The 10,799-nt window shown below is 39.5% G+C and overlaps 1 protein-coding gene across 1 annotated transcript in view; it reads left to right on the top strand.

Moving 5' to 3' along the window:
* Window positions 1–10,799, top strand: part of RAB23 (RAB23, member RAS oncogene family) — a 36,372-nt gene that overhangs the window by 18,374 nt on the left and 7,199 nt on the right. Inside the window, exons 4-5 of the mRNA XM_023513143.1 lie at window positions 7,801–7,957; window positions 9,367–9,449. Coding sequence (XP_023368911.1) covers window positions 7,801–7,957; window positions 9,367–9,449 — 240 coding nt within the window. The remainder of the gene's footprint in view (window positions 1–7,800; window positions 7,958–9,366; window positions 9,450–10,799) is intronic.

The raw sequence follows: 10,799 nt of genomic DNA, 5'->3' as shown, positions 1-10,799 counted from the left end.
CTCACAGCAACCTCCAACTCCTGGGCTCAAGCGAGTCTCCTGCCTCCGCCTCCCAAGTAGCTGGGACCACAGGCGCCCGCCACAACGCCGGGCTATTTTTTGGTTGCAGCCGTCATTGTTGTTTGGCAGGTCCGGGCTGGGGATTTGAACCCGCCACCTTAGGTGTAGGTGGCTGGCGCCTTAGCTGGTTGAGCTATAGGCGCCGAGCCTATCAAATTACTTCTGAGGTTAAAACTCTGAAGTAATTTTCTCTTAGTTGAGGAAGAAGTTTGGGCACTTCGGCATCATACACATAGGACTTTGCAGTTGTGTTTTTCCTTGTCTGTCCAGCCTCATTTGCTGATTCTTTATGTGCATTTTGCCCTTAAATAGTCTCCAGATTCTTTCTTTCTTTTAAATTTGTTTTTTAGGGATGGGATCTTGCTCTGTCACTCACCACTGCAGTGCAGTGGCATAATCATGGCTCGCTGCAGCCTCGAATATCTAAATTGTGGACCCCAGCCATCTTCCTGCCTCAGCCTCCCACGTAGCTGGGACATAGGTGTTTGCCACCATGCCCAGTTATTTTTTTTTTTTTGGAGATGGGGGTCTCATTGTTCTTCCCAGGGTGGTCTCAAACTTCTAGCCTCAAGCAATCCTTTTGGCTCAGCCTCCCCAAAATGCTAAGATTATAGGCATGAACCACTGCAACCAGTCTGTTCTATACTTCCTATTATGGTTTGGTACTTTTAAGATTTCCTGAGATCATATGAGTTCCCTTTAATATGTGTGCAAAAATCTTTTTCTGTCAGAAACTGAAAAGCCTATAATTACTAATATTTATATCTTAATTTACTATGGTAATGTTTACTTTGCACTGTGTTTCATTTGAACTAAAAAGCTTTTACAATAGCTTTAGTTCCTCTATGTTTAACATTTTAATTTAAAGTGGTCTTAAGCGTCTAAATAGGTATCTGTTAAAAGTTTATCTTAATAATGTAACTAATTATTTTTAGCCAACTATATTTTAATAAAACAGCAAAGAGGGTAGGATACTGAGACAGGCCTTTGAAACTTCAACTTCTTTTTCTAAATCATAAAAATAAACATTTATCATAATACAATTTGAATTAAGGAAGAAAAAGTAGCAATTATACATAAATTTGAAAAATGGTATATTGAATTTTTTTTCTATTTTCTTCTGTGATCCCATCAGAATGATTTTAGTTGCTGACAGTAGAAAAGTAATTTCAAACTGGTTTAAATGAGAAAGGTTTATTGATTTCATTGAAAAGTCTGAAAATCGAATCACCTTGACTTGTGTGTTGCTCAGGCTGTACCTTACTGATTCCCCTGGCCTTGCTTCCCCTGGTGTGGAGTACCTGCTCCCCCGGTGTGGAGTACCTGCTCCCCCGGTGTGGAGTACCTCCTCATGCTGGTTGTCCTCTTGCTTGCACCATTGAAAGCATCATCTGTGCTTACATCCTTGGCAAGAGAGGGTTACTTCCTACAACACTGGAGTCCTGAGCTTTTCCCTTGACCTGATTGATTGGCCTGTATCATGTAACACCCCTTCCACCCCAGCAGAGGATAGGTTTAGTCTACCTAAACCATATGGCTACTGTATAGTAGGAGAGAGGTCTTTTTAGGAAGAGATGCCACCTCGGCAATCAGATATTATCTGCTGCTAGTATAGATTCAGATAATGATGTAATTAAATACAAGTAAAGATCAGGAAGAGAAGGTAAGGACTAAAATGAATGAGTTTTATTTAGTGATAGAAACACTATGCCTTATAAAATTATGACTCACTGGTTTAAATTCTAGAAATGTGTTATTCGGGATGCATAAAAACGTCAGGGGATTAAAAATTGTATTATAATTTATTTGAAAGACCAATTATGCCAAAATCTATGTTTATAAGTACCCTTATCGTCTTGGAATGGTGGCTTTAATTGTACATTCAGACATGTTGAAACATGACCTTCTTGTCAATAGGTTGCACAAGGCACAGATCATATCACAGAGCCTTTCAGGAATCCCAACCAAGTGAAAAGACTGACTGCCTTTAAATATCAAGAGTGTAAGATATGTCCATATGACTATAAGAGAGAAATTTAAAGCACTTAGAGTATTAACTTTCCTGAAGATGACTGATATCAACAAAGAACTTGAGATCAAAGATGGAGAAAGGATCACTATATAGCATCCCTTTTGAATTAAGAATATTTATAGTAATTGCTTTGTTGAACAGGTTCAGCTTATAAGTTATCAAAATGCAATTTTTGTTTTTGTGTTTCTTCATCCCCTTATATTTTCTTTGGTAGGAGGAGGGGGAAGTCCTTTCCTCAACCTTAAAAAATTCCCTTTTCTTTGTCTGGTCACTCTCAAGTAATTTTTTTCACCTGCCTCATAGATCTAGTCATAAATAGTCTCAATTTAGAAATTAGAATAGCCAGTCCTGTGTAATAGTCAAAACTCCAAGCATAATTTAGTATTAAATCTCTTATCCACTCTGAGACTTTTAACAGGCCAGTAACCATGGTCTAGGGAGGGAATGTTGGTTGATTCATTCTTTCCCCATTCTTCTCCTTAGCTTACAAGAGATGTTTCTTCCTTCTCCTGGGTGAGACATAGGAGGAGAGGGAAGTGGGAGGGCACTTTGGTGGGAGGGTACTGTGGCAGGTGCGATTGTTGTCTGATGTGGGGGCCCTGTTGGTGGCAGATGTTGGAAGATGATTCTTTCTCTTAGTAATTGTCCTGGATTTCTCCAGGTTTCCCATTCTGAGGCTTTCCTCCTGGGCATGTATACTCAGTTCTGGCAGTTGCTGTGTTCCTTTGTAACCATGGGAATCAAGTGTAGAAGAGGAAAAACTTCCTCTACCCTCTTAGGTCCATGATGGAGGAGGGGGGATGCTTTATTCTGGAGAAAGATGGATTAGCAAGAGAAGAAAAGACAGATTTCAGTCTTGTACAAGTGGACGTTCGCTCAAGGAAAGGGTTGGAATTTGGGGCCTATCTTAACAGAAAGGGAGGGAGAGAAGGGCATTTATGAGAAAATAAATGATTTTTCTTGAAAGATACATGCACCGTTAGGAGAATAGATGGGAGGTATGACAGTTTGGTTACAATGTATTTCTTGGTATGTCAGTCTTCCCTGTCCTTGAGATTTATGACAATTGAGTTCTTTTAGGAAGGATTAATTTTTTGGCCACAGTGGCATATTCCAACCCCTTTGCAAGCATTCTACCGGGATCTTCCTTTATGCTGTGCTCCTGTCACCTGCTAAGTGGCCCTACTACACGTGATTTAAAATCACTAGTCTCATGCTAGGGTAGGGAGTGAGAACTATCTTTTTTGTCTCCCCTTCTAAGTTCATAGCTGTGGACCCAGAGCAACACACAGATTAATAAGAGAAAAGCATACAAATTTAAATGTGGCGTGAGAGCCTTCATAAGTTAAAGAAGACTGAAGAAACAGCCAAACCTTAGTAGTTTTTTTTTTTTTATTTTGAGACAGAGCCTCAAGCTGTCCCCCTGGATAGAGTGCTGTGGCATCACAGCTCACAGCAACCTCCAACTCCTGGGCTCAAGCAAGTCTCCTGCCTTAGCCTCCCAAGTAGCTGGGACCACAGGCGCCTGCCACAACACCCGGCTATTTTTTGGTTGCAGCCGTTATTGTTGTTTGGTGGGCCCAGGCTGGATTCGAACCCACCACCTTAGGTGTATATGGCTGGCGCCTTAGCCACTTGAGCCACAGGTGCCGAGCCACTTTAGTGTTTTTATAGCAGGTTTGATGAAGTTTGGAGAGATGATAGGACAGGGAATGTGAGGTGAGTGTATTAACCTGGGGAAGCTTAGCAGTGCCTGTTTAGATTCTTCTTTTTGTTCCTTCATCTTTGGCAATAGGATGCACCTTTCTTCCCAGTATGGGGAGCATACACACATAAAGATCTTCTGACCTGCTTTAGGGGACAGTCAGAAACTCCTGAGTTTTAGGAGGGGGATTTTCTGCTTCCCCTGTTTTCTGAAATTCTTTCAGCTTAAAACATTCAGTATGCCAGGGTCCCATATTTTAGGGATTGCATATCCTGCACTCCATCACTAATGTGAACTAAAAACAAAATCCTAAGCCCTTTGCTAACTGAACGGACCCCTCTCAGCCAAGGGGACCCCAAGGGACTGTGAGGTGTAAAGCACAATTACACGTGCACATTTTCTTTTCATAAATACTCATGACTCCTCCTGTAGTTTTAAAAATATGTATGTTTAGCCACTCCTCTCAATATAAATTTTTTCCTTTTGTCTCTTAGTTAAAACACTTGTTCCTGGTTTGTGACCAGAGCCTTGTTTCCCAGCCTGCCAGAATGGCCACTCCAAGCTAAAAACTCTTTGATAAATAAAGCTTTCGTTTTCCCACAGTGTAAATCTTGTAAGCTTTCTTTTTTGTTAACACTAGCTCTAAGTCTTAGCCATGGTTAATCTCTGCCCCCGACATTCGTGTGCAGTCTTTACCCTGCCAGTAGAGGGAGCACGGTCCTCCCAAGTGCAGCTCTCTTGTCTTTCACTCTCACTCCCAGCCACAGCCTTTTTCTCAGGCTCAAATTAAGGCATCACTAGTCCAGGAGTCTCCTGGTTGCTGGGAACATTTAACAAGTTCCTTAATTGGTTCTGCAGAAGTCCATTCTTTTCTAGGTTTGAGATAGAGTAGAGAATATGCTACCCCAAAATACAGCACCCTGGCATACTACATGTGTTAAGCCTGTAATCCTAGCACTCTGGGTGGCTAAGCAGGAGGATCACTTGAGGTCAGGAGTTCAGAACACCCCGAGCAAGAGCAAGACCCCTGTTTCCACAAAAAAAAAATAGAAAAATCAGCTGTGTGTGTTAGAGCACACCTATAGTCCCAGCTACTCAGGAGGCTGAGGCAAGAGGATTGCTGGAGCCCTGGAGTTTGAGGTTGTGGAGAGCTATGATGACTGCACTCTAGCCTGAGTCAAAAGAGCAAAATTCTATCTCAAAAACACAAACAAAAGAAAAGAAGAAGAAGAAGAAGAAAAAGAGCTTTTTAGTTGTTGGACTTTTTCTAAACGTAAAAAAACCATCATAGATCACAGTTTGACAAAGTATTTTATTGAGTTAGAGGAAGTTAAAACAAGTAGTTGGCCAACATTTGTTAGAATTATTATAACCACAAAAGTAATCCAGGCCATCTGTTCATTTTCTTATTTTACTTTAGCAATATATTTAGGTTAAATGAGAGAAAGTGGCACAGCATCTGATCTGCAGGCGTGTTATCAGGTGAACCATACAGCTTTAGAGATTCGTGTACCATTCTTTCGAGAGATGACTGTTTTTCTCCTGTTTAATAGTCAGAGTTTGTTTTTATTCTTGTGGTGATTGCCTTTAACTTACTGTGTTAGTTTGAGCCTCTCTCTGCCCTTCCCCTACCCTGGCTGGGTGAGGGTGGTTTATAGGGACATGATCCCAGGACATGACAGATGAGGAGTGAGGCAAGGAAGGGAGAAAAACAATACAGGGTTTTTCGCTGTATGGTTGAGTATCGCTGGGGGTGAGTCTCTTTGAGGAGCCATGTGGATATGCCCCCTGTGCCCCAGGATTCACATACCCACAGCTTAAGCATTCCTCCAGAGGTCTCAGCGTCCATTTGGGGATGCATCAGCAAAGTCCTGAGGCAGGCAAGCAGAGGGAGCCACCTGCAGCATGGGCTTGAGGCAGGACAGTGGCGGCAGGACCTGCCCTCCACAGCTACAGTGAAACTGGGGCTGAGGGGTCATGTGCAGGGCCCAGGTACCTGCTGCACTGTGTACACACCTCCCTTGATGATGTCAATCATGTCCCCATTACATCTTCCTCTTCAGATGAGCCCTTGGGCACATTCTTACCCTCCTTTGATCTCTTCCCATCCTGGCCCCTACTAAATAATTTGGGGGCTGTTAGGGACATGCTTTTTCTTTTATCTTTTGGTCCTTGACTTTTTGTGTGAGTTTTTCTTAATCTGCTCATATTTGTCACTATCTGATTAGCTTTTTTCATTATATACTTCCCACAGTTTTTTTTGTTTTTACATGTCTAAGAACTTGTGTGTCTAGAAGTACCGTATTGTGCACAAAGTTGAAATGGCAGTTAACTAGATATAAACTTCTGGGCTTAAAGCTAACAAATAGAATTTTATGATAAAAGAAAGAATAGACTCGGCACTGTGGCTTAGTGGTTAGGGCGCCAGCAACATACGCTGGGGCTGGCGGGTTTGAACCTGGCCTGGGCCTTCTAAACAATGACACCTGCAACAAAAAAATAGGTGGGCTGTTGTGTCGGGCGCCTGTAGTCCCAGCTACTTGGGAGGATGAGGCAAGAGAATTTCTTAAGCCCAAGAGTTGGAGGTTGCTATGAGCTGTGATGCCAGGGCAGTCTACCAAGGGTGACATAGTGAGTCTCTGTCTCAAAAAAAAAGAAGAAAAGAAAAAGAAAGAAAAAAGAAAGAACAATTTCTTAAATTATTATTAATGTTATTTGTAGTTTAGGTAAATACTAGAATTCAAGTAAATGCAAATTTATCAATGTACTCATTTGATCTCTTCAGTTTTATATAATTAATTATTCATTTGGTTTAAAACCTGTTTTTAGAGTAGAGAAGATTTTCCCAAATGACTCTTCTACCTTTACAGTACTAGGGAACTGTGGGAATTTTTTCTTTCTTTTCCTTTTTTTATTCTGTGATCTGCTTTCTACAGGATTCCTCTGGTGATATAGAAACTGCATATTTCTGGCCCTAGAGTGTCTTGAGTCTCAGTAGAAAACTTGTATCCCTGAGGGATCTGTAAGGAAGGGGTAACAGTTGGAAAGCGCGCCTTGATTTGAGGAAATTCTCTTGACCTCCAGGATGATTTTCTCTTGTTGCTGATACACCTGCTTTTATCACCATGCTGCCTGAATAAACAGTTAATAATTTGTAAAACAGCTTCTTCCAGGAGTTTCCTGCTTATTTATTTAGAGACTGGGTCTTGCTGTGTCACCCCGGCTAGAGTGCCGTGACATGATCATCTCTCACAGAAGCCTTGAACTCCTGGTTTCAGGTTGATCCTCCCACCTCAGCCTCCAAGTAGCTGAGACTACGGGCATGAGCCACTGCACCTAGCCATATTTTTAATCTTAAGTATCATCAACCTAATGTGATAGTTGATGGTTAAAATATTGTCAGTGGATTCAGTACAGGACTTATGCGGTTAAATAGGGTAAAAAAACTAAGTTTTTTCTCCCCTACTGATTGATTGATTCCACTTTTGGCATTGGTTCTCAAATTATGTTCCTTATGGTCACTGGTATCCTACTAAAATATGTAACTAAACAATATAATACTTTTTTTACAAAATGAAAAGAATGAGTAAATTGTGATTTTTTTCCTCAAAATTTTCTTAAATTTATGCTGAAAGAAATTAAGAAACAAATGACAATATTAACAAGAACCTGAAAACATCCCATCATTCTTTCTCCATTTACCATTCTCTCTAGCTCCTATAATGGAATTTATTTAACATATATTTGTGATTTTCCAACAACAAAGTATATGGTTTTGAGGGTACTCTGATATTTGGACATATTTGAGAAGCATTGTTCTTGATAAAAATTGGTTTTCTGAGTTAGAAAATAGAGTATATGTTGAAAAACAAGCAGTAGTGCTACAGAGATGAGGTCAGCATTTATTTATATAAAAGTTGTTTTGAATAGGTATAAGTTGCCCCCACCCTGCTGTGGGACTTTTTATTCATGTAAATGACATTTTTATTTTGTGCCTTTACAGGAGCCCAGGCTTGTGTGCTTGTATTTTCTACCACTGACAGGGAATCTTTTGAAGCAGTTTCTAGTTGGAGAGAGAAAGTAGTCGCTGAAGTTGGAGATATACCGAGTGTACTTGTACAGAACAAGATTGACCTTTTGGATGATTCTTGTATAAAAAAGTAAGATGGCTACTTTGGGGGAGGAGGGACAGTAATTCTCTGAAGTTAAAAACATATTTTAACTTTGCATGGACAATAAAATTTAGGAAAGATTTTATATTATATTTTGAAAGTTTTAATTATTTAAAGGTTTTATACCAAAATTTTCTGTGAGCTACTCTATGTGATTGGTTTGGGCTTAGAAAATTCACAGATTCGTAAATACAGAAAATTAAAGGATTAAATTTTGAAGGTTCCTTTATAGCTCTAATCCCAGATCCTTGTACCACAAATCCAATTCTTCGTGTTAAGTCAAACCTAAATATAGTAAGAATGTTAAGAAAAGTATACCTAGGTGTTTTATTATCTAGAATATCCTATGTTGATGAATTTAAATAAAAGGTTCAAATTCATATTTTTTTGTATATTTGGAACTATCATGCTCAAATTTGTGGGCAGAAACTAGGATTTAGATAATTTCTGACTATGAATATTTGCTCATTATATGATTAACATTTTTGCTAGCTTTAATCTTTGCTTCGTTTTTACCTTATTTTTTCTTATATTAGCTATCTGTTACTATATAACAAATTAGCCCAAAACTTAGTGGGTTGAAACAACAAATACCTATTGGATTACAGTTTCTTTGGGTTGGGAATTTGGGAGTGGCTCAGCTGGCAGGTTTTTCATGAGGCTGCAGTCAAGATGTTGGCTGGTTTGTATTCACAGAAAGCCTTGACTGGGCCAGCCCATCCTTTCCAAGGTGGCTTACTCACTTGGCAGGAGGCCTTGGTTCTTGTCATGGGGGCCTCTCCTTCAGACTGCTTTAGTGTTTTCACAAAATGATAGCTGCCTCCCTAGAGCAGGTGATTGAAGAGAAGAAGGCAGAAGCTACACTGTCTCTTACAACTCAGTCTCAGAAGTCACATACCATCATTTCTGTTGTATAATATTACACACCCAGATATACCTCGATTAGTGTGGCGGGAGACTACAAAAGGTGTGAAGACCAGGAGACAGGATATTTGGGAGCCATTTGGAGCATAGTTGTTGACCACAGTACTAATAAAACTATCAACAATATTAGGAGTCCTAGCAAAACTAAAATGGAGAGTCCACTTTTGTAGACGTAATCATTAATATGCTGACTTTGGCTTTTGGCAGCAAAGTTATTTCATGGCCAGCAAGAATAAAATAAGGGATTCACAAAACATAGCTCTCAGCTGGTTTTACTTAACTGAGCATCAATATCAAGCTTCTTTAAAAAGAAATGTGAAAATTTTTCTGAAAGATCTGATCCACCTTCCTAACCTGCTCTGCCAAACTGTATTCAGTAAATGTAATTAAAGTAACTTTAAAACAAAGGTACATTTATAAGGTATTTAATGACAGAAGGTACATTTATAAGTATTTTTTTAATTGATGTGCAGTGAGGAAGCTGAGGCACTGGCAAAAAGGTTAAAGTTAAGATTCTACAGAACATCAGTGAAAGAAGATCTAAATGTGAATGAAGGTAAATTGCCTTTTAAAAAATATGATGTATTTACGTTTGTTTTATTCTTTTGCTTTTTCTGTTGTGCTGTTCAGAAATTATATTTAGTGAACACAAAATTTTCTTTTTGTCACTTGACATCAGGTACAATTTGAAGGCATTCTCCTTAATTGAGTTAATTATTTACTAATGTTCTTGAATACTTGTTGCTCTTGTTGCTTTGGAGTTTTTATTATCTTTAAAAATCTAAGCTATCTCTATGTGTGCCTGCTTATGTGAGGTCTGACAATTAAGTTTGCAAACGTGCCAGCATGCACTTACATTCAGCACTCTACAAACAACGTGGTATGGTTTTGTAACCTTGGTATATCAGTGTCACACAGTTGTGTTCTAGTGGCATGTGGCAGTGTCCTGCTGAGTGGCATTATTATTGTTGTTTTTTTGTGTGCTGTTGTAAGAATGTCAGAACTTGAATGAGAACAACAAATAAATATTAAATTTCTGATTAAATTTGGCAAGAGTGGAAATGAAATCAGGGACTGTTAGTGCAGGTTTATGGGGATGATGCAATGAAGAAAACTGCAGCACACAAATGGATTAAGCCTTCTTCTGAGGGAAGAGAAAACATCACTGAGGAAGAGAGACCAGGATGACCAGTAAAGAGCAGAACTGATGAAAACTTTGCAAAAATTTGTCAAATTGTATGTCAAAATCATCAGTTGACTATGAAAACCATAGCAGATCAAGTAAATATTGACAGAAATAGGAACATCTTAATTGAAAATCTTGACCAAAACTCATGGCTGTTACATTGTAACAGTGCATGAGTTCACATAGCACTGTCCACGAGGGAGTTTTTAGCCAGTAAACAAGTAACCCTATTGGACCACCCTATCTACTCACTTGATCAGGCCCTAATGACTTTTTTTTTACCTGAAGATAAAGGAAATACTGAAAGGAAGGATATCAAGGGTAATCTGATGATAGCTCCTAGGGCCATTCCAGAAAAAGAGTTCCAAAATTGCTTTGAAGGGTGGACTAGGCACTGGTATCAGGGCAGAGCTTCCCGAGGAGAGCACTTCAACGGGACTGTAGTGATAATTCAGCAAGGAACTATTAGTGCTTTTTCTAGGTTGAGTTCATAATCTTAATTGTCAGACCTTGTATGTGTTTTTAATGTTACCTTTTAAAAATTACTGAATTGTTTTAGAACCCCACGGTAGTGGATATTCCATTAGTTAGTTACAATGACCTTAATTTGCTTGATAATAATTCCCAGTTTAGGCTCGGAGCCTATAGCTCAACCGGCTAAGGCGCCAGCCACGTACACCAAAGGTGGCGGGTTGGAATCCCCAGCCCGGACCCGCCAAA

The sequence above is a fragment of the Otolemur garnettii genome, unplaced genomic scaffold (genome assembly GCF_000181295.1).
Source record: "Otolemur garnettii isolate 467f Iridium unplaced genomic scaffold, OtoGar3 scaffold00035, whole genome shotgun sequence".
Lineage (NCBI taxonomy): Eukaryota > Metazoa > Chordata > Mammalia > Primates > Galagidae > Otolemur > Otolemur garnettii.
The sequence above is the reverse complement of the archived record's forward strand: the minus strand, read 5'-3'. Positions and strand labels throughout refer to the sequence as shown.